The sequence below is a fragment of the Lates calcarifer genome, linkage group LG19 (assembly GCF_001640805.2).
Source record: "Lates calcarifer isolate ASB-BC8 linkage group LG19, TLL_Latcal_v3, whole genome shotgun sequence".
Classification (NCBI taxonomy): domain Eukaryota; kingdom Metazoa; phylum Chordata; class Actinopteri; family Centropomidae; genus Lates; species Lates calcarifer.
The window spans coordinates 14,867,982-14,895,698 of NC_066851.1; the positions used below are offsets into that span (position 1 = coordinate 14,867,982).

The window sequence follows — 27,717 nt, forward strand, 5'->3', positions numbered from 1 at the left end:
TGAAGTGGATAACATTTTACATTTCCCAGTTTATTATTCATTTTTTAAAATCATGATTCTCTTCCATTTGTTCAGTTTGTTTTTGCGTCAGGAGTTTGTGTAGACATTATGTAAGAGAGTGAAGTATTTGTAATGCAGGTTAATGACAACAACATACAAATGATACTTGACAACTTTTTTTTTACTCTGATTATGCATCACAATAACCAATACAATAAAGTGCAGATTGAGTCACAGTCCATTTTAATGAGCTCACAGCTCTGAATGAAATGGTACTTTTTTTAAGCCGCAATGCTTTAAGTGAGGGGGTATGAAGGTACTTGCCAAGCTACATTTTTAATATAGCAATAAAAAACAAAAATCTGATTTGGGACTTTTAAAGGCCCAAACTGTGATCTTTGACCATATACAGTTGGTGTCACATACTTAATTGATCTAAAAGGAAAGTCATTTTTGTTTGTTTCGTTACAATTCTGTGTAGTCCACATGTAGCTGTTTATTTACATTGGATCATGAAATATGCCTTTAAATTACTTCTCCAATGGCAATTCTGTAGTTTAGAATAATTGTGAAGCATTTAATGTGAATGTTTTTGCTGTTCTACTTTTGTACAGGAAGACTTCTGCCCCTCAAATCATCTTGTCCCAAGGAGCTGATTCACAGCTACTGGAAAGAGACGGTCAATATACAGTGCCTTTGAAAGGTATTCAACCCTGTCCTTGGAAGTTTTCACATTTTATTACTTGACAGCTTTGAATCAGAGCTGATTAATTACTGCTGATTTGTGTACTATTGGACATTTTCTAACTACAAGAATATCAGCAATATTTTAGGTATGTCACAACAAATGGTGATGAATGCTTACATGAATTTACACTTAATGTGGATCTGCCTGTAGAGACTTATCTTCTCTTTGACTTGAGAATTTTTGCTGATTAGTGTCAGAAAAGCTCACCTAATCATTTGTGATTCAAAGTTGTAAATGACATGACGGGAACAAGTCCAAAGGGTGTGATACCTTTTTAAAGCCACTGTATTATTTTCCAGTGCGCTGATCATGTTACAGAATTTAATTCACATAGGGTAAACAGCTGTCAGCTGGTCAAATATCTTATTGCTTAGCTTGTGTGAAAGGCTCAGATTGAAGTATATTTCTCATCAGTTGTAAACATATAACACCTGACTAGGTCAAGTAAAACTGAAGTCATTAACTAAACACATTCTCAATCCAACATAATATGACTCTAATATGAATCTAGCATTGTTTGTGTAGAGATCACATTGAATTTCATCATTACTATGAGGATTAAACAGTTTTGCAGTGCAGCAGTCATAACCGGTAAGTTGACAGACTCTGTGGTCTTTGTTCCATTTTTTTTGTGTGTGTGTTTGTGTGTGTTCTGTTCTCTCAACAATCTCTCAATCAGTACAGTAAGAGGCCATTTGAAATCAAATGCTGAAGTGTTGTTTGGCTCTCAGTAACCTCCATGCTTCCTATCCAGCGGTGGCATGTAGTATGTCTTGAAAGCTGCGCGGTGTGACTCATCCCGGGGCTGCAGAGAGAGAGAGAGGAAATGCAGGCTGAATGCCAAATCAAAGCCCTTATTGAAAGCAGCACCAAGACACTTGTTTGGCTCTATTAACGGAACAGCTCTCCTTTTTCCTCAACACAAATAATACTTAATCAGCTTTTACTTAATTTCCTCAGTGGCCTTAGTTGATGTGACTCCTAGGAGGCCTTAAATGAGAAATTTAAAAAGCATGGTGCCTGTGTGGTGCTCCTGTGCTTACCTTGGCCAACTGTGACTGGCACTTTTTGGACGTGATGGCTGGCAGTGTGCCCCGGTGAGTGACAGTGAACGTAGGCATAGTGGAGACTGGGAAGGAGATCTGCGGTCCTGGTATAACCATGTTGAGCTTGGGCAGCTCTGTGGGATAATGAGGGACATTCCGCCTGATGAGGGGCTCTGCTACATGCTTCATGTTGTGCTGTGAGAGGGAGAGAGTATTAGATGGCAGCAGCTGTGGTTGTATTTCTTTGAACTCGTGGGCCTTGGACATTTCACTTCAGGTGACTTAAACATAGTTCAAACTCACGCTCATTAAAGGTGTTTGCCTTGTGTGTCTTCCCCTCAGCTGTTTGCCGAACCGGGTTGGGCGCCACATGTGCTCTAAGGAGCCGTGCGTCCCACTACTCCCAACTGCATCCATGGGCCCAGAAACTCTGTGAAGGGTGTCAGCTTTTTTCTCTGCCATCCTGGGGGAAAAAGCAAGAGCAAGCAAGATCTCCATTAAAAACAACTGCATAATATACTATTTTGCCTTCACAAAGTTGCAAGGCCCTGAAGTGTTTCCTATTTGGCCGACTATCAGTGTCACGTTATAAAATACCTCTTATGTATATTGTTCATTTTACCTGATCTCCCTGAAGTACGTGTGACGCAGGGCTGTTTCTGCAGTGATGCGTTCGTCGGAGTCATACGCGAGCATCTGATAGAGCAGCGACAGAGCCGGAGCAGGGCAGTTGGGGATTAATCGTGAGATGCCGGTGCCTTTCTTTAGAGGAAAGTTGAAATTCATTGCTCTAGACCTGGCAGACATGAAGACAACCTTGAGAATTCTTGTTTTGCAAGTACATAAAAAATGAGATGAAAAAAATGAGATATTTAAATTTTATGTGCTGCTGTGCCGCAGTAACAAGGAGACAAGCAGTTCAAACAACATATTTGAAGAGGAAACACTCACTGCTTGAACTTTTGGAGCAGACTTTGGTCTGGCGACCCCAATACGTCATGGATCTTGGCAACCTGGTCCAACTCATTTGTTCCAGGGAAAAGGGGATTCAAGCTGAAACACACAAGTGTACAGTGCCAACAATCTGAGCCCCTCAACAAAAAGCTATTTACACAGCATTTGTTTGACATTTGTTTATGCCTGTGGCGGAGGTTGGTCAAATTACAAAGACAGGAAAGTGAATGCAGACACTGGGAAACTGACTGTAGTTGAACCATAATCAAGAAAAACTTTTACAGTCCTGTCCCACCCTAAGTGGACTGCCCTTCCCCTGCAGAGATACCTCATTATTTCAAAGAAGACACACCCGGCACTCCAGATGTCCATCTTTGAGCTGTAATACCCATCGGTGAGCAGGCACTCCGGGGCTCTATACCAGCGCGTGGAAATGTACTCCGTGTGGGGGGGCTTGGAGTACACACTCCGACATGAGCCAAAGTCCCCAAGCTTCAGAACATTTTGCTGCAAGGTGTACAAAATAATGTCAGATGTATATGACTCAAAGCTAAATTGACACTGTTAGGTTTCTGGAAAGCAAATTTATCATAATGATGGATCTCACTTTGATGAGAATGTTCTCTGGCTTCACATCTCTGTGAAAGATCCCACAGCTGTAAAAGCAAAAAAAGAAAAAAGCAGTTTAAGGTTATTTTATTCATTTCATGTGAACTTAAATGTTATATTTCCATAACTACCTGTGCATATGTTCAAGTGACTTGCACAGCTGGTACATGTAATGCTTTACTGTGTGGTCAGGCAGTGGAGTTTGTCTTCCTGCAAAAAACAAAGAACAGATATCAGCTCTAAATTCATCCAAAAACTTCACATCTAGTCCACCCTTATCATGGTTGTCTATATGCTTGTACTCTGTCATACTCGTTCACTTACCTTGGATGAACTCATAGATGTTCATCTCCATCAGCTCACAAATCAAAGACACAGTGCCGGTTTCTTTGTCACTGAAACATTGAATTAGAGTAAAGGGAACTGCCACGCCACACTAGCTCAAGGCAATACAGTAAATTCCTGACAACCTACACTCTGGTACTCACAAAATCAGTTCATGTAGCTGGATGATATTTGCATGCGGGCTCAGTCTCTTCATTGCCTGGACTTCCCGCAGGTTGTTGGCCTGCTCCAGACTTAACAATGGAGAACAGACATCATGTGACAGGTGTATAAATACTCTGTGGTTTATGATACAGTCATGAAGCATATTGTATTTTAGATTTTGTGTGATGAGTTTGTAGGGAACTGGTCTGAAGGTGTTCACTTCTATCACTGCTTAATTTAACAGCAGCATAATGTTATTACAGTGTGTGGACACGTCAACATAAATGGCTGCACTGATTTAAAGCAACTGTGCACTTGAAATCAGTACTAGTTTAAAAAAAACCTGTACAGACAACTCACATTTCAAGCACTAACATCTTTTGTTTCCTCATCACTACAAGGTCAAAGACGGAGTAGGCTGACATCTAATAGGATACTTAAGCAGAGGGGGTGTCAAGCTGCTGACTCAAGTTTCAAGGGTCCACGCATTATAGGAAAACTGCACCACTGATTGCTAGTGCACAGGACAACGTGTTGCAGGATACATACCTGTTAATTGTCTGCTTCATGGTTTTACACGCATAGAACTTTCCATCTTTCAGGCTCTGAGTTTTCACCACCTCTGAAAATGTACCCTCCCCGATTTTCTTGATTACTTTGTACCCTGCACATGGATTAGAAACAAAGACAAGGACCGATGAAAGGGGACATTTTGCACGAACACATTTCACAGCTGAAATTTGTGAGTACATGAACAGCAGAAAAATAAGTCTGCATTTATAATCTAGAGGGAAATCCTGTGCTCCATAGACAGTTAAAAATGGAACACACCCAATGGACATTAAAGCCCATGATAATTGTATTGGGATAGGGAATTGGGATTTTCTGATTCACAATAGGAAGCCCTACATTCTTACAGGGCTGCAACTGAAGATTATTTCCATTATCAAGTAGTCTGTCAATTATTTTCTTGATTAATTGTTTGGGCTATAAAAAGTAAGAAAATTATGAAAACGCACATCATAATTTCCCAGAACGTCACACAGCAAGCAGTGTTTTAAGGTGATTTTTCCCTTTTAATGGTCACAAATCCGACCAGGCATTGCACTAAAACCTGTGACCTGTGAATCTCTCAGTTATTTCCAGACTGCATTTGTGTTGTGCCAGTGCAAGAAAAAGTTAACTGATGACAGGTGAGTTCAGGTGTCACATGTTGAGTCAGAATTTTCACATTTTCAGTAACATCTGTCAACGCTGCTTAAAACTATGGGCGGAAAACTTAGATGTAAAAAAACGCTGAAAAGAAAACATGATTATTAAGGATATTACGGTCAAAACCTCGCATCATTTGCTTACAAGACACAGTGAAGAACTCTTAAAGGTAAAAACAAACAAAGAAATCTTTGGACAACGACGCGCGACCTCCTGTCAAAAGTCGTGTCACTCTGCTCAGCCGTTAACTCTCAACTTACTGTGCATTCCTTTGAGTCTCAGCCGCCGCATGTAAGTCGATTATCCATAACATCTGGACAGTACATTTCGATGTCAACTTTGAATATAGGAATTTTTAACGCATCGAGGTGTCAAAAGGGACAATGAAGTCGTCTTACGGGTGCTAGCTTAGCCCCGTTAGCGAGCCCTGTTAGCTGACCGTCGCCTTGGTAACGGAGCACGCCTTCGCCCTCCGCTCTGACCTGAGGAGGAAACTGGAAACTCCGGCTGAGTATCTCTCTCTTTTTTCACCCCCAGCCCAGCCGCCAAACTCAAAATATTCGGACGTAAAGCTAACAACGCGGCTGAATATGCCCTGCCATGTATGAAAAAAAAATGTCAGTCAAGTAGAATTGTTTGCCGCAGGCCCAGACATGACGCGAATGCTTCTTTTACAGCTATATAATTCAGCTCCTTACCTTTTTTCCAGAGGTGGGTGGTGACCGTTAGCTCGGATGTCTTTTCATTAGGCTGCGGGTTGTTGTTCTTCATGTCCACAACATTTCCCCTGTTGTTCCAGTCGGTGTTAGGTGGTGTTTTGCATGCATTTCGAAGGCTTGCCCTGTTTTTCACGCCAATAAGCCAGTTTGAGTAGTGCATCATTAGTGCACATTGACTGCTAAAGAGCCTACCATGAGCTTAAAATATCTATAAAACAGTTCCCGCAAGAGCACAGCTGCTGGTCCACTGCATTCATGTCATAGCATAACGTTACCAGGCACCAGTGCATCCAATACACAATCAATGCATTCTATTCACATACAGCCAAATATGTGTGGTGTGTGTGTGTGTGTGTGTGTGTAAAAGGCGTGGACCTGACCATTTTTGCCCTACGTCGGCTTCCGTAGACACTATGCAGTTGCGCGCATGTACAGAAATTCTGCATGTTTTTCCCTGCTGATGTTGCACTAAAAATGTGAATGTTTGCATTCGTTGTTTTATGCGCAGGCAGTTTTTAAGTCACCATGAAGACAAGATTCACTACTGTGGATATCAGGGCAGTTATTGCCGAGATCAATGCCAAGTAGGTGTTACGTTATATTACCTCCAGCCGGGTTGCTAACTTAACTTAGCCAGCTCTGGCTGTGCTAACCATCGCTAATGTGGACTTGCTTACAAGTGTTGATCACTCCATTCATTCATTTTGCCGTCTTCTTTCACAGCTACATCGGCATGAGAGTAAACAACGTGTATGACATCGACAATAAGACGTATCTCATCCGGCTGCAAAAGTGAGGACAGTTTGAAAAGTTGCTTCCAAAAGTTTGACTGACATGGCGTTTTATGAGACATGAAAGTAGTAATACCAACCACAGTGAGAAAAATACTCAGTCAAATTTGTAATTAGAAGTGAGGAAATGTTATCTGTAAAAATATCAAAAGTAAAAGTTTTCATGCAGCAGTGGCTCCTGTCAGAGTTTAAATTATTGATTGGTTACTGATGCATGTTAGCTCATGTTAAAAGAAGAATATACACATGAGTAGTTTGATTTCTAACAGTGCATCATATTTTTCAAACTGGACATGTGTTTTGTACGTAAAATCAGAGTCTGCAAAGTGACTTATAACTATAGTTCTCACTAAAAGTTTGAAGTACGAGGAAGAATTAAATGGAAGTACTCAAAACTGTGCACCACTGAACATACTTAGTTACATTTCACAGTCAGTCACTGTGTTTAACTGAGTGCTATAATGTTGTCTCAGGCCTGACAGCAAAGCCGTTCTCCTGGTCGAGTCTGGGACACGTATTCACTCTACAGACTTTGAATGGCCCAAGAACATGATGCCCTCTGGCTTTGCAATGAAAGTAAGAATATCTTATCAGTCACTGCTAAAAAACATGTCTTGTTTATTGATTAAGACTCAAGTGTTGTTATTTGTCATGTATTTTTTCACTGTAATGACACTGTGTTTTTTAATGTGATGTAATTCATTTATTTTGCCCACAATGTCACTATAAACAGATCTTCTTACCTTGTCGTCCACTGTGGTGAACATCAGTCAAATCATATGTCAGTTTGCATGATTTTTTTCCATCCCTAAACAACTGTATGTTTATACAGCACATGATAGTATTGGTGCAAAGGCTTCTGGTTATTGCAGTTTTTCTCCCATTGCAGATCAGTATTTGCTTATTTTTTGGTTGGTTGCTATGATGATGTTGAATATTAACGCAACTTTTTTTTCCTCACTAGTGTCGAAAACACCTCAAGACACGGCGACTGACCCAGGTTAAGCAGCTCGGGATTGACAGGATTGTCGACATCCAGTTTGGTTCAGATGAGGCTGCCTACCACTTGATTATTGAACTCTATGACAGAGTGAGAATATTACACTGAAAGTTGGTTTATTTCAGATCCTTATTTTGCGCGTAAATTGATTTGTAGGTCTGTCTGTATCTGTTGTCAGGGTAACATCATACTTGCAGATCATGAATACACCATCTTGAATCTGCTGCGGTTTCGCACAGCTGAGGCAGAAGATGTTAAGATCGCTGTGAGAGAGCGGTACCCTGTGGAAAGTGCCAGGCCCCCCGAACCTCTCATCTGTCTAGAGCGGTAACCACATCTTTACACATAGCTTGTTGAGTTTATGGATAAAATGGAGATCTGTTAGAATTCAGTGAATATGTGTCATTACTCTATCAGTGAAAACTTTCTTTATTATTGTTTTATGTTTACATAGACTCACTGAAATTCTCAGCAAAGCACAAAACGGAGAGCAAGTGAAAAGGGTTCTGAATCCTCACCTTCGTAAGTAGCCAGGCAACAGATACTCATTTTAAATGTATTAAAGTTCTTTTATCATGTCAAGACTGAAACAAGTTTTGTGTCTTTTCTTATCACGTCTCCAGCCTATGGAGCCACTCTGATAGAACACAGTTTGATAGAAGCAGGACTGCCAGGTTCTGTCAAAATTGACAGCCAAGTTGATGCTGCCCAAGGTATAACAGAGCAAATTACAGACAAGGTTGCTGACATATGGTTTAGTGAAGTGTTTTAGATTTTGTTTGATGATGGCTATAATATAAATTTGTAGTGCTCACAATATTTGATTTGTTTGTTTTTTTCAGTTGCACCTAAAATCCTGGAAGCCATGCAGATTGCAGAAACATACATGGAAAAAACTGAGAACTTCACTGGCAAAGTAAGAGACCTTTATTTTCAGGGACAGGGCTTTAAAGCCCTGTTTTTTATTTGATACATTCACAAACTCTGCTTTGTTTCATTCAAGGGTTACATCATTCAAAAAAGTGAGAAGAAACCAAGCTTAACTCCCGGCAAACCCAGCGAAGAACTGCTCACGTATGTCTTGTTTTTGTGAGGAATACTATACATTCTTTTTTCCCACATGATTATCTATGACACGGTTAATTAATTTATGAGGATGTCAACTCACAGATATGATGAATTCCATCCATTCCTCTTCGCTCAACATGCAAAGAGCCCATATTTGGAGTTTGATACTTTTGACAAGGTAAATATTGGCATTCCTTGATGCCTTGTTTGGCAAAGAATATTGATCTTTTCTTAATTGCAATGCAAATTAACACTTTTTGCAAGAATGTGATGTAAATCCAATGCGATCCTCTCATTCAGGCAGTGGATGAGTTCTTTTCTAAGATGGAGAGCCAGAAAATCGACATGAAGGCCTTGCAGCAGGAGAAACAAGCTCTTAAGAAGTTGGAAAATGTTAAGAGGGACCATGAGCAAAGGCTGGAGGCCTTGCACCAAGCACAGGTTAGGAACACAACAGCTTTTACCTTTTGTCTGCCATAGATAAATGTTGCACATAATGATTCCTGCACCTGTGAATCATACATTTTTGTGTTGTTGAGAAGAATTAACAGAAACTTGCACACACAGGTCAGCCAATTTAATGTTAACTTTGCTGAAACACATACATAAGCAACCTTTATCTAATGTGTTGCAGGAGGTGGACAGAGTAAAAGGTGAACTGGTGGAGATGAACCTGCCTGTAGTGGAGAGGGCGCTGCAGGTGGTGCGCAGTGCGCTGGCCAATCAGGTGGACTGGACTGAGATCGGCATCATCGTCAAGGAAGCACAGGCTGCTGGTGACCCTGTGGCCTGTGCCATCAAGGAACTAAAGCTGCAGACTAACCACATCACCATGCTTTTAAAGTGAGACCATCACTGATACAGAAACATTAGAACAACAGCCCGTTCTGTTCACTACTCATGCATCTTTTTGTCTTTTTCCCTCTAGGAATCCATATATTTCTGAGGAAGACCAGGAAGAGGAAGAGAACAAAGATGTAGTAGAAGAGAAAGGGAAGAAAAACAAAAATAAAGACAAAGGACAGAACAAGAAGCTGCAGAAGAACAAGCCCATGTTGGTGGATGTGGATCTTGGCCTGTCGGCTTATGCCAATGCCAAAAAGTAGGTTTGCATGTAAACCTTTAGACACAGGACTGAGCATTGTGGGGAGAATCATAAGCATTGTTTTTACAGTTGTTGGATATTGGTGTTGTGTTTTTCTTAGGTACTATGACTTCAAGCGCAGTGCTGAAAAGAAGGAACAGAAAACCATTGAAGCAGCAGATAAGGCTATGAAATCGGCAGAGAAAAAAACACAGCAAACACTGAAGGAAGTCCAGACAGTGACCACCATTCAGAAGGCTAGGAAAGTGTACTGGTAAGACACACACTACCATTATGCATTATGCAAATATCCACACTTTGTTTTTCTTTGTTGTGTGTACTTGACAAGCAGTGTACCCCTTTACTCCCTTGTGGCAGGTTTGAGAAGTTCCTCTGGTTCATCAGCTCTGAGAATTATCTCATCATCGCAGGAAGGGACCAGCAGCAGAACGAGATGATCGTCAAACGTTACCTCCGGGCCGGTAAACACACGCTCACCTTGAAAAATAAATACTTTCAAAACTGAGCCGGTTTACCTCATCATGTGTACCTTTGACTTCATCAGGTGATATCTATGTTCACGCTGACCTCCATGGAGCGACTAGTTGTGTTATTAAAAACCCATCAGGTACATTTGCATGTTTGGTTTCTCTTTACCTTTACCTCCAATGCTTGACTTAACTTGTCAGTTTATGATGGTAGTTAATGTTAATTTTAAATCATTTCTATGTGTTTCTGCCCTCCTCCACCTCTCCAGGTGATCCCATCCCTCCTCGTACCCTGACAGAGGCCGGCACCATGGCTGTGTGCTACAGTGCTGCTTGGGACGCCAAGATCATCACCAGCGCTTGGTGGGTCCATCATCATCAGGTGAGTCAGGAATATTAGGCTATTAAATTAGCTATTGGACATCTTTAGTTATTTAATTTTTTAATTTGTTTGTTTGTTTTTGTTTATCTTCTTTTTTGTATCCTGTACAGAATACTACATCATTTTGCATCTTTTGATTTAATGGGACAAATCTGTGTCTGTCTCAGCCGAAAGAATTTAAATTTGACATTATTTATTATTAATTAGCAGTATTACATCTATCATTTTTGTTCAGGTGTCTAAGACAGCTCCTACAGGAGAGTACCTGACCACTGGAAGTTTCATGATCAGAGGTATCAGACACTAAAACTTAAAGCATGAGTTTTGTTAGTCACCAGAACAAAAAATAAGAAGAGCAACTGGTAACAGAGCTCTGTGGGTGCAAAAGAGAGGACTGAACTTTTGTTGTGTTTCTCTCCAGGAAAGAAAAATTTTCTACCACCTTCTTACCTGATTATGGGCTTTGGATTCCTCTTCAAGGTAAACACCATCATGAGCTGTGACTAACATTTAAATTCTTTGTCACCTTCTAACAATAAAGTTTCATGGTTGCTCATGTGCAGGTGGATGAACAGAGCGTGTTTCGGCACAAAGGGGAGAGAAAAGTGAAGACAGTAGAGGAAGACATGGAGGAGGTCACGTCTAGAACTGCTGAGCTGTTAGATGAAGGAGAGGAGCTGATGGGTAGGAGGACACAACAACTGACTCTATTTGCTATCTTTAAAACTACTATGTTTAAGTGTTGTAACTGATTCTGTTGCCTTCGCAGGCGATGACAGCAGTAATGAAGATCAGGGCGAGGAAAGAGCAGAAGGAGATGAAGAGAACAAGGAGATGAAAAGGGAAAACAAAGCAGAGGGGGATGATGGTGCGAGCCGAGAGCAGGTCGCTGTTCCTGAGGAGCCTGAAGGAGAACAAGGGGGGAAGCGGAGCAACATGGAGGCTGAGGCAGGGGATGGGCAGAGAGGAGGACAGCGGGAAGGAAAAGGTGACAGAGGATGGAGAGAGTGAAGAATTCAGCTTTCCAGATACGACCATCTCCCTCACTCATTTACAGCCTAGCAGGTAACGTTACCACACTGCTACACACTGGAACAAACACTTGAGGAATGGAAAGGCCTTTCCTAGCTCTATTTAACCAATCGCTCTTTAACTGCACGTGACAATGAACAGCACTTCATTAAAGTATCTCTCCCTATTTCTAGAAGTACTCAGAACCCTGGCTTCAAAAAGGAAACAACCACTCAGGTAATTAGTCAACTGTCATTGGCCATGCACATTTAAGTAATCCCATCAAAGTCAAATGATGCATTTATAACACTGCATGTACCACATGTCATTAACTTCTCTTCAGGCTGAGGTAGACTCACAGGGGAAGAAACACATGACGGCCAAGCAGAGAAGGTGAGTGGATGGGGAAAAATTGGTTTTGGCGGAGGAGTGGCGTTAGACTGATGCAATCAACTGAAATAATTGACATACTTAAATGTACTCTGGTGGATGGTTGCTTTTCTTTTCTTCATATTGAAGTATTACATTTTTTTAGGATTTGAGCAGTTCGTAAGATATGTACTCCATAGTTAGAAGAGGTAGATGTGGTTAAAAAAAAACAAAAGAAAAACGAACACACTGTATCTATATTCTCTTCTACCACTCCTAAATATGTGTAGATATGACTGGTGAATTTTCACCATTAATGATTACATATTCTATAAAGGCTCTGATTGGCCCAAGTGCAAAGAAGCATGGCTGGTCATTAATTACATTTTCTGGTTTTTCTGTGTTGACCCCATAGAGAGGAGAAGAAGAAGAAACAGAAACAGGAGGGTTGTGACTCTGAGGAGGCGGCCGACGTTTCATCCAGTGCACCAGCAGCCGATCAGGGGTCCAGAAGTGGAGGCGGCCCCTCCCAGCCACAAGTGAAGAGAGGCCAAAGGGTAAGAGAGAAGTCTGAAGCTAAAACATTCTGTTTGTCTGTGTTGTGCTGTGGGTCAAATCTAGCTTTAAAACATTAAATGCTGGTAAAATTTTATTTTTTAAAACTCCAGTTTATAAATCTGCTTTATGCACGATCAATTTAAAAAGGAGAAGTTAAGAGTAAAACAACAGGAATGAGAGATCAAACCCAGGACTAAACCTATGCTAAGTTTACAAGGGATTAGGGGGCAAATAACACTAGCGTGATTATTGAAAGCATCAGTAAAAAACATATATTTTCTCATTGTCTGTAACTGATAGAGGGCTGTAATTATTTTTTGTCAATCACAAAAACAATGTGTATGAAATGCTGTAACTAATACCTCTGTTTATGCTGTTCATGTGTGTTTCTCCTTCAGAACAAATTGAAGAAGATCAAAGAGAAGTACAAAGACCAGGATGAAGAGGACAGGGAGCTGATGATGCAGCTGCTAGGGGTGAGGATGAATAAAAATAACCATGCAACCCTCAACACAAAGTTGTTACTCCTGTTCAGTGACATTGCCATGACACCATCTGCTGTAGATTTAGTGCTGTTGCAGTTTCGGCCTACAGAATCCTTAATACTCTCACCATAAATGGCATGATAACTGTGTTTCCCCCTCAGTCGGCTGGCCCCACTAAGGATGAGAAGGATAAGGGGAAGAAAGGAAAGAAGGGGAAAGGTAAAGACGAACCCGTGAGGAAACCACCCGCTCATAAACAACCTCAGAAACCTCGTAATGTGGAAACTGCAGCAAAGAAACAGGAGCGGACAGAGGGAGAGGGTGGTGAGGAGGACAGGCAGCCTGGAGAGGAGGGAGGTGCTGCTGATCAGGAAGACAAGGTAGATGACAACACTCCATGCTTTTAATTTCTCTCTGTCACCTGTCAAGTAAATGTATGTGTAGAATTTGATGTAGATTTGAATGACTCCTGGTTAGTGTATGGTAGCTGGTAGCATTCAAATTGTTGTTAGTCTATGCTATTGCTGAGTCAGACCTTTCCTGATTTATTTGCCAATTTTCCTAGCATCTGGTGCTTTATATTTTTTGTGAATTCAGCAACATTTTGAACTAACTTGTATTTCTGTATTAGTGTTATATTTCCTTTAAAGCCATCTATGCTTTCCTCTTTCAGGAGGACGATGTGGACCAGGACAACCCTGGAGCAGAGGTGGGCATCTTGTGTAAATAGAGACTGTATCAGAAAGCATTATCCCCCCTTTTCAATACAATCTAAAGGCAGTAAAGGGTGATTTTAAATCATTTATTTCATGTGTTGCCCCAGGAAGCAGAGAATCTGCTCACCTCTCTGACAGGCCAGCCTCATCCCGAGGATGTGCTGTTGTTTGCTGTGCCTGTCTGCGCTCCATACACGGCTCTTTCCAACTACAAGTATGTGCAGTTAACCTTTCTGTGTGTAAGAGACAGATGGAGTGAAGAGTGAACGTGCTAATGAGTCATTTGTGTTCCACAGACACAAGGTGAAACTGACACCAGGCTCTCAGAAGAAAGGAAAAGGTAAGAATAGTGATCCATTCTGATATTCATAAACGCTTTGCTTATTGTCTTTACAGTGAAAAAGACTGCCTTTAGAATGTACAGTAATGTAATTTTTTCGTTCCTACCAGCTGCACGCACCGCTGTTTTCAGCTTTATGAAAGCCAAAGAGGCGTCAACCAGAGAAAAAGACCTGTTCCGCAGTGTCAAGGTAAAAAAGTTGACTACACTTAAGTAATCTGTTAAAAGTAACTCTAAATTCTATTAAGTATTTACAATTTGTTAGGTTCAAGTCATGTTCATGAATTAGTAAATTTACTAAGTTGATTACTACAGTTAGAAAAACTATGCACTTTTCATTGTCAAATAATTAGTCATTTATCAAGGAAGAAATGCCAAATATTCAGTTTCCAGCCTCTTAACTGTAAGAATTTGATGCTTTTGTGTTCTCTATGATTGCATCTTTGATATTTAGACTGTCAATCAGACAAAATAAGCACTCCAGCTGCTGGGTTCTGGGAGATTGTGTTGACATGGTATTTCACCATTTCACAGACTAAAAGTAGTATTGATTAATCTGTAATCAGTAATTAGCAGTAGTGCTAATCATACAGGAGCTTTGTTTTTCTTGGTGTTAAAATTCTAACTATGTCCACTCTCTCATTCTGTGTCGCAGGATACTGACCTATCCAGAAATATGCCAGGGAAAGTTAAAGTGTCTGCTCCAAACCTGCTGGCTGCTAAGAAGAAATAAGAGACAGGTGAATATAGACCTGGCAAGACACAGATCTGAACAGATTGATTTATTTCAGTGGAACTCTGCCAACATCATCCACATTTCAAACACAGCGGCTTACAAGTTAAAATCTGATCCTCAGTACAGTTCCCCTGTTTGAATAAGAATTGTTTTATTTTTAAGATTAATTGTATTTGTTGACCAACAATATGCTTGAAATGAAACTCTGTAAATTAACAAAGCTGAATAATAGATCACAACTTATGGTATGTGTTTATTCTTTGAGTACAAAGTAACACTATGCTTTCAATCCTACAATAAAAAACACAAAAGGGAACATTGTGCAAACCAGGCAAATAGAAACAAAGCCCTACAGACATGAGGCATTTCAGTGCAATGTGGCTCAACATCCACTATACTTGCAGTATTTGAAGTTATTGATTTAATAAAATTCCAATGCTACAGGAGCCGCTCGTGACAATTTAAAGGCTTTTAAAGCCACTTTCAGAACACAAAACCCACACATTTCCTCACAAATATATAAATAACTGTACATACAAATAAAAACTGAAAGTTAACATTGCTGTGGCTCCAGAGTAGATGGTCTTATGTAGCATAAAGCACTAGTTTTAGGTCTAAGAGAACTTAAGCAAACTACCCAAGATCAAGCAAATATCTGCATTTGAGACAGTGTCAAACATTAGTGACAGGAATCATTAAAGAAACAGGCTGGCTTAAAAAAACAAAAAAAACCTAGCCCTAACCCTAACCCTTCACTGTTTGCAGCAAAACTGTTTCAGCCTTGCATCACCACATTTAGTGTTAAGACAATGACTTTTTAAGTTGGTTGGTTGGTTTCTGAGGAAAACCAGTAAAGGTCACAATTTTAACATCTGACTGGCACATGAGTTCATTTAAAGAATCTGAGCTGTCCCCATGACAGCATTCACAGTAATCTTCAGGAGAAAATGGAGTTGCTAAAAAATCAAAGCTGTAATCCTGCCAGGTTTCCAAACTATTTTTTCCCCACTAGCCTCCTCCAACAATACATTTTCTTGCTTTAACTTTAAACATGGGTGGTGTTTTCTGTCCTTATTGTAAGCTAAATGACCATCTGCTGCTGCTACTGCTATTGCTACTACACTGGCTAGTACAGAACATCTCACAATTTAACATATTTTAACAAAAATAAAATAATGATTTTCCAACACCTCCACAGAAACACAGTCATTACAAAAAGTTACCCTTTTCTTATCCAGCACAGTAATAGATTTTTACATTTATGTAATAATATGGACAGAAAACCATGCTATCATGTTCAGCTTTTTAGGAGTGATGAAAGAAATCCTTACGAAAAGCTTAGGTTTAGAAAACAAACCCAAAAGTAGTGTGGGATTTCTGCTCTGTTGTATATGCCATGCTAGCAACAGGCTGAGCAACATCACTAATACTCCACTGAAGGTTCTACTGGCTTTTCAAGAGTTACAGGAACAGAAGAAGTTGATAAACAGCTCTGAGGGTCACCTGTGAACCTTAGTGTGCCAGTCAGGACCCATTTCCAATAAATCCACAGCCATTCACTATTGCTTTAAAGTTTTTGTTTTATGTATGCAAGTGTCCACAAAGCACTAAACTAATGCTCTAATAGGACTACCTGCATTGATAGAAACAGTCATCTCATTCATCCATACATACATATTCTTCTGTAATCCTCTGGACTAGATTGTTAGCCTCCGCTTCACCTAGGAGCCCAGTGTGTTGACACGTGCCATTCTCTGTTTGAGGCTATGCAGGATAGGTTTAGGCAGGCAGTCCCAGTAACTAGACAGACGCTCCCTGTGCTGCAGAATGGCCTCCATACAGAACCTGCAGAGTGGGGACAGGTACATGTGAGCGCACAGCAATGAAAAGATGAACATTTTGATTTAAGGTATAAAATAAGTCTACATGGAGTCAGGGTTCCCACAAATCATTGCCCAGGACCTTCCCAGGACATTTTCTAGGAGTTTTTCTTGACACTGCAGGTCAGTACTTGCCCACAAATGGTCATATAATTTACCATGGCAAAATCTCTCGTATAATTAAGTGCAAATCTAAAATTTTTAATCTAAACTTGAAATTAATGAATTGCATAATCTGTACACTTTCAGTATAGACACACAATTTTATTGTTTGACCATAAACATTATTGCTACCAGTCTCCATTGACAAAAAGTCATTTTGCCTTGTAGCACATGGAAGCTGCTGAAATACAGCTGCCTCCATCAGTTAGTTTGTGTTATTGTGAAGAAGTACTCAGATCATTCACATAACTAAAAGTACTACAAAATAACACAAACTAACAAACCGAGGAAGCAGCTGTCATGTTCTGCAAGGTAAAATAGCGGTTGTTGTCAATGGCATCTGGTACAGATACAAAGCAATGTTTCTGATATTAAAAAAAGGATTTTACTCTTTAATACCGCACAGTTTATCCGTTCATTTGTAGGGTATTCTGTAATTTAAATCAATCTCAATTTTTTAATGGCTGGAAAACTAGTCTCTAAATTTACAGGTTTTCCAGGACATGTGGAAACCCTGAGAGTATTGCTTTTACTTCTGCTCACACTTACCCAACTAGTGACTTGGGTTGAACATTGAAAACCAATAACTCGTTGCTGTGAGCCTGTCAAATTGTTAAAAAAGAAAATAAAGAAACATCAGGTTTAGTCCAAGAAAATGTAAATAAACTATGTTGTATATATGAAGATATAATGTTCAGCTTACAGCTCTCTGATGAGACAACAGGTTGTTGGCGCAACCTCCAAACACAAAAACCTCCCCGTCAGGGCCAGAGCATGCTGTGTGCCACAGCCTAAAATGCACAAGCACAATGTTAAGAATCGTCTGCATCCAGTAAACATTTTCACAAACACACAGCCAAGTCTGGTCATCTCCCAAAGTCTTTTAGAAGAAGACTGATCTACGAGCATACAACCAGATGTTAACAGTCAGAGGAGATAATCACCTGGGGCTCTGTGTGTGACTGTGTTTGAAAGGCTTCCACTCGTTTTTGCTCACACAGTACAGCCAGGCATCGCCTAAATAAAAAATAAAAATAAATAAATAAAAACACCAGCAGATGTAAGATCAGGCATCATTTTAAGGTGGCTATGATTATTTCCCAACTCATGGTCAAGTGTCATACTCACTCAGTGTCTCTCTTTCTGTGGTGAACCCTCCAAATAGGAAGATGTGGTCTTGTGACACAGGAGTGAAGGAGTGCCAAGACCGGCCCACAGGACACTGCTGGGGAATGCTCCTACAGGGAGGCAGGGAAAGTCAGATGGGAATATTTGAGCAAGAAAAAGACAATTTAAAGAATGCTAGAAGGTAGAGAAAGCTTGCTCATATGTAACACAGAAAGAAAATGGATTACTTGTGGCACACAGTAAAGTTAACAGTGCCAATATTAGGTTCCGCTCAAGACTTGTCCTGATTTTAGATGTCTTCTCAGATTATTAGCCAAACTGGTCAAGTTACTACATCAGGAGGTCCCAATATTCTGTGGTAAAGTCTGTACTGAAAATCAGTCTAATTGTCTACATTTTAAATTAAGTCTGTTAAGAATTCATAATCAACGACAACAACAAGGTGTCAGACACAAATCACAGCAGCTTACATTTCATGCCACTCCCATGTGTCCAGATCAATGTAGTACAGGTCGTTTAGTCGATAGTTCTGAGGACCAAAGGAAAATTCATTAGGAGATTGCTGAAGATCAAGAGGCAAAATGTATTCATACAATGCATTTGGCATACCTGTAAAGCTGTGACATCTGAGCAGCTAGATAACATCATGTTTATTCATTATGAAGAGACCCTTACCTTATACCGTCCCCCAAACACATAACCTCTGTTACCAACTGTGGCACAGGCGTGAGCTGCTCTTGGTGACGGGGTGTTCCCCTACATTGGGCCATACCGAGAAAAAGGATCACGTCAAATATTTTACTCCAGTACTGTTTATCCCGATATTTAAAAGACATCATATATTTTGGAGGCAGTCTGGCTCTCAGCGTGTATGTGTGTGTAAAGTTATGTGTGACGAAGCTGGAATGAGTGCATGTGTTTACCGTGGTGATGGGCTGGCTCCATGTATATGTCTCCAGGTCCAGGATATGAATGTGATTATTCCAACCTCGCCCAGGGCTGTCCCACTGCAGTGAACAAACACAAGGGGAAACATTCACATTTTACGTCACAATCTTGAAATGTGACTAATGAAACAAATGTGCCTAATGTTACAAAACTGTGTTTTTCAGAAAGCAGATACCCAAGGTTCTTTATAAAACTGTCTGTGACATTTTTTGGAATATACATCAATTAAACCATGAAACACTTCTATTCATTGGTTAGCATGTTTCATCTTTGTACAAACCACAAGAGAAGACGATTCATCATATTCAAATGTCCCTCGGTGAGGCCCCTGTGCAGCATAGCCATAGCCCCCAAAGAATATAAGTCTGTGAACACAGTACCAGATAAGAACTGTGTGAAGCATCTCTTCCGAGAAAACGATCTGTGGTTGCCTTTGTGTACTTATTCTTACATATTATTAACCACCAAAACTATGGGAAAACATAATCATGTGGTTCAAATTTAATTCCTGATGGCCACAATAACATGGACAAATATCAAATTTTGAAGAAAAAAAAATGTGGGAAATGAAAGTGGTTACCAAAACACATCAAACATGTTGGCCTATCTTCAAGAACATATCCCTCTGTGCACATCAAAGTATGTGTCCTGTTTACAGTTTTAATCCTGAATGAAAAGAGTTGTGAACATTTAAATGTCCATTATAAAATGTGCTATTGAAATAATTGTCCTCCTGGCAACAGCTGCATTGTCTGTTCGGTCAGTAACCTCTGACTTACAACACACTGACCTGGTCTGACCCTGTATGTGTGTGAGAGAGTACAGACAGGATTAGTCTGTCTGTACTGTCACTCACCTACTTGGCAGTTATTTTGATAATCACTTAAAGCACTTGTGAGCACCTTCTCCATCACTGGATCTAACATACAAACGAACATGCTGTAGTTATATAACATCTTATATTTATATCCTATTTTTAATCATGTTTATGTTCCATTTTCCCAAGCACAATGGGTTAATACCTTGGATTTGAAAATTACAGTTTAAATAACATTTTACATCAAAATCCAGAAGAAAAATGCAGCCATCCCTCACCTGTTCTTCTGAACCCAGCACCCTAATTTGTCCTTGGATGACGGAGGGAGTCCTTTAAGATCTGTCATTTCCTCCCACACAAGGCTAGGAGCTCTCAGGGGCAGGCGGTAGATCTATAAATCACAGCACAGAACACAGGAGTTCTGAAAGATGATCAGCAGAAACGGAAGACTGGCACTCCTCAAAGTCTGATGTGCAAACATAATGCAATCATTTGGAAATAACAGGAAGATGCTAGGAAAGGTTCTTCATGTAACACAGACCCTGTTTGTGTTTCCCCTGGCGTGATGACCTCCAAATAGGTAGAGAATTCCATCAACACACACCCCACAGCTGCCTGACATGGATGTGTGTAGGTTACCTCCAGCTATATGCTTTGTCCTGTGAACATTAGAGGTTTTTTAGTGTGTGTTGTTTGTCCACTTTGTGTGTAAATGAATGGCTGATAAATTTAACGCTGATGACAATGGTATCAATACGCAATTTAGATGTAACAATCCTCACCATACACCTGATTCCATGTTGTATGTCCAGATTTCAGTTCTGGGCAGATACAAGTCAAAGAAGCCGTGGTTTTGAGCATTCTGGTACACAGGAGGGATCAAATAGAATTTAAATAAATATTAAAACTGTGGGGGAAGAAATTTAAATGTAAAGAAAATGCAGTTTTAGGACATGCATGCTTACCTTGTATCCACCCCATACATACATGATATTTCTGTCAACGACTGCTATATGACCACTGCGCTCAGCTGGGGTGTCCAACTCAAATGATTCAGACGCCTCAGTGTCTAAAGGCTGTTCATCCTCAACCTCCTCCACCTCATCTTCCTCCTCGTCCTCATCCATGTCGTCATTTACCATCCAAGCAAACAGTCTGTCATCTTCATCTCTGTCTGAGTCATTGTCATCCTCTCTGGCTGGCAGATCCCCAACGTCTTCCTCCATCTCTGCCATTCTAGTCTCTCCTGTCTTCTGTCAAGGCAAGAAGAGGGAGAGAGGGAGAAATCACCTAGGTTCGAGCTGATAGGATTATTTTATTAACTGATTAGTTTTCCCAATAACCTAAAAATAGGCTAACAAAACAACCCACAATCAAAACACTGGAAATGAAATTTTTTAAAGCTGGTTATAAGACAGTAGGGCAGAGCAGCATCTGGACATTCTCTCTATTTAAGGTGCACAGTTTTGCCTAGATCCATACCTTCCACTTTTAAGACCACTTTGTTAGCGATAAATCAGCTAATTCATGTCAACCGTGGACCGGACACAACGTTAGCGTAGCTCGCGGCACGATTACTGCTGACCTACTTTGCTAGCTTAACTATTTAGGTTACTACATCAACATCCGCTTTTAGCTTAGCCTTTGTATCAAAGAGAAGACGACTTAAAGTCTGACATTAACAGGTATATCGGATAAAAATATCCTTAACAATTTAGCTGGTCACCAACCCAGCGAGCGCAGTTAACTGACGCACAGCTGTCGTGCCCATTAGCTGCAGAACGTTTGTAAACTTCAAAATGCTAAACTCTCCGACGGTTTGGAGAAAGGCTCGTCGCAAAATAATTTCAGGCAAGTTGGCGTCGAAGCTCCCCTACGTGTGTAAGCGTAGCCATGAGGAAAATAGATTCGCACCTGTCCCCACTTTACCTTGCAAAATGTTTGTTTTTCCTGTGAATTTCAAAAGCAGCACGCCATTTGTTTGAGGTCATCACAAGCATTCTGGGGGCACGACCGGAAGTTGTCGACTACTTAAATCCGCCATCTTGTTAAGGTCAACATAAAATAGCGTACTCCGTCATTACCATAGACTGAATATATTTTTATATACAGTCTATGGTGATTATATCATAATTGAGGTTCGCTATTTCAGAAAATACTTAATTAAATTACGTGATGAGCGCAATTTCTTTCATAAACACCATAATCTACGTGGTCTTCAAGGAAGACTATTCAGTGCTGTGTAAAATCTAATTTTTCAAACTAGAGCTGCCTATTGTGCATACACAAAGATGTCTGAATGTTCGATATACAGAATAAAATTTTTATTATTCAAGATAGAATGTGATGATACATACAAAAAATACATTCATACAAAATAAAATACTACATTGGGTTGATTTCTAGTCCATGTTAAACATACACTATCATACAAAGACAATGTACAAAACAAATGAAAACAGCTGTACTTGTAAATCGATGACTCTCTTCAGAGCCCTTGCAGTTTGCTGTAAGAAAACAACAGAATTAGTATGAACATTAGAGACTGTTGAAACTACAGTTATCTGTAGTGAATGACCTGCAAAGAAAAATTAAAGGAGAGCACATCCTACCTGTCCTTCAACAGTTCTGTTGGATGGATAGTACACCTTAAATGTGAAGCCACTTCTTGGAAATGAGCCCTGTTAAATTGACAACAAAGGGCATACTGAGGCCACAACAACATAAAAATACACATGGAAAAACACATTTTATCAGGATCTGACCAGAGAGATAAATACATGTTTCAGTTAAACTTATTTTGTGTCATACCGGGTTGACACAGAGGCAGTCTGTGTTGGTGATACTGAAGGGGTCATATTTGTCTGCAAAGACAATGACGTCAGGGACAGGGTAGACACGCAGTGAGTAGTCATACGCCCAGAATACAGGACTGACATACAGAGGCAATGGAGTCAGGTGACCCTGAGATAGGATGGTCTTAACAAACTGGGGAAAGAGAAAATAGAAAATTACAAGATCATTTATTCAGAAAAATGACAGGACTTTACTTGTGTTGAGTCAGAGATGAGACCAGTCTGGCTAAAGCTTTCAGTTGAGGCTTAATCATTTCACCAGCATGTTTGCAAAAACAACCCACTGCTCTAAGAACATTTAGAGAATCATATTTAAACACTCTGTGCAAAGGCAAAGAAAACTTTGAACAACAGAACTGCATGTGTGTTTAAAGACAAATGTCACTCATGTATGAACAGGTTTGCTCAGAGAAGCTGAAACTTACATGGTTTGGAATGTCAAGATTGTTACTGGGCAACCGCACACAGTTCCTGGCACATCTTGTTGACCAGGTCCTCTCTGATAATGACGATCTCCTGGCTGCAGTACTGGATCCTGACAGGTAAAACATGCCATGTCAATGATGGTCAGTTTTACAGTGCTTTCTGTCATGAGTGTAGTCACATTTTCCTCAAAGCCTTACAAATCAAACTGTCACTTGTTAAGTCGTTTACTGTATATTACAATAGAACCCTGGTCAACCCACATATCAAACATATCCACAGGTAATAAAAACTATGTTTCACCTGCACGGGTTGGTCGTGAACACGGAAAATGGCACCCTCTGTCTGAACTCCTCTGTGATGTGGTCTGCTAAGGGAGGCCTAAGAGAAGCATATTTGTCCATAATTGTAACACATAAAACTGGACACAACTCAAATAATTATGTCAAAAACCAGTTGTCTTTGAATGTGTACCTTGGCAGGATGGTACCTGGACCAGGGTCTTCAGGACCAGGAACAAACACAAAGCGACTACTGCAGGTTTAGGATGAACAAAATTCAAGTTAAACACATGTAAACTTGAATAGTAAAGAACAGATCAGTGTAGACCAGAGTAACAGCTCTGACAGATCGTACCTGCTGTGAATGCTGGGGTATGCACATATGGCGTCAGCAAGAGCCTTCAGTGACTCTACAAAGAGAAAAATAAATCAGATTCTGAAATGCAGTTGTTTATCTCCACACACAGAGATCTGAAGAAGTACAACAGGTTGAGTGATAAGCACCTAAAAGTTTCACCTTTGAGTGATTTGATCTGTGTTTTTCCATATGGGGCAGAAGAAAAGTTTCCACACAAAATAAAACAGGTGGGAGGCATCGCAGCATAGCCTGTAAGAAAAAAACAAAGTGAGGCCAAATGTGATTGGTGTCTCACGGAGCGCTTATTCTTGTCCTGTAAATTTTAAGACCATGATGCAACACCAGACCTGAGAACATAATGTTGAGCTTTTCCATCACTTCAACGCTGTCCAGCCACACATCGGACACAATCACAAACATGGCGTCCTCATTCTCCTCCTCCAGCTGCTTCAGCTTGGCAGAAGCCTTCACGGAAGTGGTGGATGGACCGCCAAAGAAGTTCAGGTTGCCATAGTACGCCCTGCAAATGAAGCGAGGGTCATGTTGTGAGGGAGCAGGAACTCTTGCAATGTAGCTCATACAACGATGTAAGAGTCACCTTAAGATACTGAAAACTAAGTTGAGTAAAAGGTAACTTCATACTACTATATATCTATAGAGAGCTTACTACTTTAGCTTGCAATGAGTTCTAAATACTTTTCTTCAAAGCCACTGACCTTGTGGCTAATGAAGGCTCTGTTGGTGGAAACCCAAAGCCATTGACATGGAAAACTGAGTCCTCATACCAACCTACAGGACAAAAGGCAAAACATAACCTTTAATAATTAACAGAATCATATTTTATTGTTGTGATCTTGTTGCATATTTGCCTGTTTTTCTCATTTTTTAACTTCAGTTGTAGCAGTAGTTATCTTACCCTCTGCCAGAACAAAGCAGGATTCTGTGTACAGGCCGTTATGAAACTGGTGAGAAGGTTGTTAAGGAATACATTTACATCCATTTTAAAAGATTACTGCACAACATAAAGCACTTTTTGCTGACAGGCTCCCACAAACAGATTAAAGGATATTGCTTTGGACATGTCCAGTTGTACAGTTCCACTTGGATCCTCCAGGTAGAATTTACCCTTAAAAAGGTTTGAAAATATTTCACTAACTAAATAAAAAATCTGTCAGACAGCAAAGTCAAACATTTCAGACATCGCAAGGGACTACAAATCAAAGAAACGTTTTCTCTGCATGAACTATATAAATAAATAAATATATAAATAATCTACATCACTAACTCACTTCTTTCAGTTGTGTGATCATCCCAAGTACAATCACCTCTCCCAGTTTAGCTGTGCTGCCAAGCAATGCCTCAATTGTCTTGAGCTAAAAAAACAAAAAAAAAAAACCCAAAAAGACAAATCAGAACAGAACCATCTGTTAGTGAAATGAAAAACAATAAAATTGGTTTAATTTCAGCACAAAAGTGATGACGATGATGACTAAGTTTTGATACCTGAAATTTGTTTTGACCTTCTTCAACAGCAGTTCCTATTGCAGGTGGGGTGAAGAGTTCATGTCGATGTGTACGCTACAAAAAAACATGTCTGTATGAATACAAAATGCAAACTGCAAACGGCAGTGAGAGTGGCCAATGAAGCAGCATCACACTGACCTGTTGTAAGATTGTGTAGCGCTCCCTGAAGAGTTCAGCTTTGTCTTTGGCCATGCCACACAGACTGGGGGTTGGATGTCTGGTCATACTGATGCTGAACAAAAAAAGCCAAAATAAAAGCTTTTAAAACATCGCCTACAAGCATCAGTATTACACAAGGTCTGCAGTACATGTGAGAGTATTCACTAGGCCTAGTACAACCAGCATGAAGAAATCTTTTTGAAATATTTTAGGTTCATTTTGGCACAAAGGAGAAAGAAACTGTCCCTTTACTCACGGTACAAATTTCTTCCGCTCCACACTGTAAATGTATCTGGGCACATCGAAGGCTCCAATGATGTTGAAAACATTATCTCTGGAAGAGAGTCAGGTTGTATAAGTTTTCCTCTACAGAACAATAAAACTGATTATACAGCTATAACTTATTATTAGTTGACTAGCTAAAACGTATTATGTTATGTGATGATTGCATTATCACGATATGCAAGTATGGTCCCCGATTAACCCACAAATAACACAAATTACACTAATTTGAATGACTTCTAGTCCAAGAGGCCTCTTCTTATCCACAGCTGCAATCATGTCATGAATCCCATAAAGTGCCATATTTGTAAAGATAGTTTAAGATTTTATCAAAAAAGTCGCTAGTGGATATTTGTGCACACTAAAAAAATAAATAAATAAATAATGACACAATGCCTTACAAAAGAAAAAAAGATCAAACTGATTACCACTTCAATTAATAATAATTAAAAAAAAACCTGTTGTTTGCAGCTCCACTTACATGGTTTCATCACAAGACTGACTGCAGTCCTGCACAGCACTTTCCACCACAGACAGCTCTATCATACTAGAGGACACTGTTGAAAAACACACAATATAGTCACAACATGAACACTGCGGCCAAACACAAGAACACAGCAGGTGCTGCATACAGTAGACTGTGCATTAAACACACTGCGATCTGATAGAGACTGACTGAACTGTACTGTGCTGTACGTACATGGCTGCTTTTCCACAGCATCCAGGACCCTTTCCAGGACATCATCCAGGTCAGAGGGACTGACGGACTCCAGCACCTCCACAAGGTATCTGCTGGCTTCGCTGAAGCACAACAACAACAGCAGGAAAACATGGAAATTATGTTTCACCATGTTATTCTTTCCTCCCTTATAAAACCACAAAATAACAACAATAATAATTTCCTCAGTAAAATTTACATGTGCTTGACGAAAACGTATAACATCTCTTATTTTTAATACAGCTGAGCTGAACCTTAAATGTGATGTGCAGTTTAATGTATAACTAATTATAATTCAGTGATATAATATTTATCACTCTGAAATGGTCTATTCTGCAAGAGCACTTTTACTTTTGCTACTTATGGTATATTTAGATGCCCATAGTTTTAGATTTAGACTTTTATTTGTAGTTTTACACTGTGGCGTTGCTAGGTTTGTTTGAGTAAGCACTGTCGAGTACTGTTTCTACAATTATAGCTTAACAACATAAAGAAGAAAGTATCGACCATCTATCCATGCCCTTCAGTTGACTGATACATTGTATTGGCTCTGGAGCCGAGCAGTAACTTTAGCAAAAATCTTTTAAACAACGTTAAATGATAACTATGATACATACGGTCGCAGTATAAGTCCCCGCATCTTGAAGCCAGCGGACACTTTTGTCTTTATTTTGCGAGCAACATCCATGTTTGTTTCTGTCTTTCTGTCCCACTCAAGCTTTGGCGCTAAATGCCACTTCCGCATGTATTTCATCATTTCCGCTTCCGACGAAGTACAATTTAAAATTACAAATATTTTTTAAATCCACCCAGTGCCAAGAGCGATAACATGTTCCCATCGACATCATTACTATTCTGATTTATTTAATCTTTATATATTTTTTTTTATTTAAGAGTTTTTTTTGTCTCTGTAGATAACCAGTATGCATAAGAGCATAGTTCTTGAAAATGTTCCTCCATCATGGTTATTCATGAACATAAAGTAAAGATTACATTACAGTGACATATTGCAACTGCACAAATTCCTCTTACAATAACAGACAACTGACAAAGCTGGACTTTGGTTCGAATGATAAGTGCTTGCTCTGAGCTGTCTTCCGAGCTGTTGTTATTGCAACATGTGTCATTAACAGACATGACACGTATATCCACATTTCTTTCTTTTTTTCTTTTTCTTTTTTTGGAAGGAACATTTTTGCAAATGACAGGGGAGGTCCCTCCCTCCATGTCTGGGGCCTGCGGATGCTCTTTGAATGGACACATGTACATATTTGGAGGTTGTGATGACAGTGGACCATCAGGTGAAGCTGATACCTGAGGAAATTAGTGACCACAGTGATGTTTCATACTGTCCATGACACTAACAGAGACTACATG

The 27,717-nt window shown here is 40.0% G+C and overlaps 4 protein-coding genes across 10 annotated transcripts; 1 reads left to right on the forward strand and 3 right to left on the reverse strand.

Moving 5' to 3' along the window:
- Window positions 1–14: 14 nt before the first annotated feature.
- On the reverse strand, window positions 15–6,133 carry LOC108874924 (MAPK/MAK/MRK overlapping kinase). 2 transcript variants are annotated; one of them, XM_018663502.2, is made up of 12 exons: window positions 5,757–6,133; window positions 4,396–4,510; window positions 3,846–3,935; window positions 3,682–3,752; window positions 3,489–3,567; window positions 3,356–3,404; window positions 3,077–3,255; window positions 2,746–2,847; window positions 2,417–2,590; window positions 2,098–2,257; window positions 1,792–1,989; window positions 15–1,553 (listed from the first exon to the last, which is right to left on the reverse strand). In XM_018663502.2, the coding sequence occupies exons 1-12, from the start codon at window positions 5,938–5,940 to the stop codon at window positions 1,476–1,478; spliced, it is 1,479 nt and encodes a 492-aa protein (XP_018519018.1). In that variant the 5' UTR covers window positions 5,941–6,133; the 3' UTR covers window positions 15–1,475. The 2 variants fall into 2 exon arrangements, with proteins under 2 accessions (XP_018519018.1, XP_018519019.1); XM_018663503.2 differs by lacking the exon at window positions 5,757–6,133 and adding an exon at window positions 5,319–5,742.
- LOC108874922 (ribosome quality control complex subunit NEMF) lies at window positions 5,095–15,048 on the forward strand. The gene is given in 33 exon segments (XM_051078361.1): window positions 5,095–5,227; window positions 6,286–6,361; window positions 6,501–6,569; window positions 7,042–7,144; window positions 7,533–7,658; window positions 7,747–7,895; window positions 8,023–8,090; window positions 8,192–8,281; window positions 8,411–8,484; window positions 8,572–8,642; window positions 8,739–8,814; window positions 8,937–9,077; window positions 9,271–9,479; window positions 9,565–9,738; window positions 9,842–9,994; window positions 10,099–10,202; window positions 10,286–10,348; window positions 10,478–10,590; window positions 10,826–10,883; window positions 11,012–11,070; window positions 11,154–11,274; window positions 11,360–11,555; window positions 11,557–11,655; window positions 11,796–11,838; window positions 11,945–11,994; window positions 12,386–12,527; window positions 12,927–13,004; window positions 13,175–13,393; window positions 13,687–13,722; window positions 13,837–13,943; window positions 14,026–14,069; window positions 14,180–14,259; window positions 14,725–15,048. Coding segments are annotated over 32 exon segments (3,252 nt in total). The 5' UTR covers window positions 5,095–5,227; window positions 6,286–6,302; the 3' UTR covers window positions 14,803–15,048.
- Window positions 15,032–21,784, reverse strand: klhdc2 (kelch domain containing 2). 6 transcript variants are annotated; one of them, XM_018663504.2, is made up of 14 exons: window positions 21,670–21,784; window positions 20,706–20,993; window positions 20,523–20,602; window positions 20,282–20,399; window positions 20,019–20,131; window positions 19,204–19,288; window positions 18,899–18,982; window positions 18,651–18,731; window positions 18,446–18,504; window positions 17,976–18,085; window positions 17,792–17,864; window positions 17,551–17,638; window positions 17,397–17,449; window positions 15,032–16,650 (listed from the first exon to the last, which is right to left on the reverse strand). In XM_018663504.2, the coding sequence occupies exons 2-14, from the start codon at window positions 20,973–20,975 to the stop codon at window positions 16,527–16,529; spliced, it is 1,338 nt and encodes a 445-aa protein (XP_018519020.1). In that variant the 5' UTR covers window positions 20,976–20,993; window positions 21,670–21,784; the 3' UTR covers window positions 15,032–16,526. The 6 variants fall into 6 exon arrangements, with proteins under 6 accessions (XP_018519020.1, XP_018519023.1, XP_018519024.1 ...); XM_018663507.2 differs by having other exon boundaries at window positions 20,706–20,990; window positions 21,670–21,763; XM_018663508.2 differs by having other exon boundaries at window positions 21,655–21,739.
- A 265-nt stretch (window positions 21,785–22,049) lies between these two features.
- On the reverse strand, window positions 22,050–27,071 carry pole2 (polymerase (DNA directed), epsilon 2). Its single transcript, XM_051078363.1, is given in 19 exon segments — window positions 22,050–22,421; window positions 22,552–22,728; window positions 23,021–23,068; window positions 23,070–23,130; window positions 23,322–23,399; window positions 23,493–23,552; window positions 23,655–23,709; window positions 23,817–23,906; window positions 24,005–24,177; window positions 24,374–24,446; window positions 24,574–24,622; window positions 24,727–24,783; window positions 24,947–25,030; window positions 25,161–25,235; window positions 25,320–25,413; window positions 25,597–25,674; window positions 26,104–26,179; window positions 26,323–26,423; window positions 26,958–27,071. Coding segments are annotated over 19 exon segments (1,590 nt in total). The 5' UTR covers window positions 27,029–27,071; the 3' UTR covers window positions 22,050–22,331.
- Window positions 27,072–27,717: the final 646 nt, after the last annotated feature.

What these genes read in the sequence shown, in the direction of transcription:
- LOC108874924 (XM_018663502.2), bottom strand. Translation starts at nt 5,940, where the DNA reads ATGATGCACTACTCAAACTGGCTTATTGGCGTGAAAAACAGGGCAAGC. An exon ending in GTCTTCTTTGAAATAATGAG is followed by an intron (nt 2,848 to 3,076) that starts GTATCTCTGCAG and finishes TGTGTGTTTCAG; the next exon opens with CTTGAATCCCCTTTTCCCTG. An exon ending in CTGCTCCAAAAGTTCAAGCA is followed by an intron (nt 2,591 to 2,745) that starts GTGAGTGTTTCC and finishes CATGTCTGCCAG; the next exon opens with GTCTAGAGCAATGAATTTCA.
- klhdc2 (XM_018663504.2), bottom strand. Translation starts at nt 20,975, where the DNA reads ATGGCAGAGATGGAGGAAGACGTTGGGGATCTGCCAGCCAGAGAGGAT. An exon ending in ATGTATGGGGTGGATACAAG is followed by an intron (nt 20,603 to 20,705) that starts GTAAGCATGCAT and finishes CCTGTGTACCAG; the next exon opens with AATGCTCAAAACCACGGCTT. An exon ending in AGTCACACACAGAGCCCCAG is followed by an intron (nt 17,639 to 17,791) that starts GTGATTATCTCC and finishes TGTGCATTTTAG; the next exon opens with GCTGTGGCACACAGCATGCT.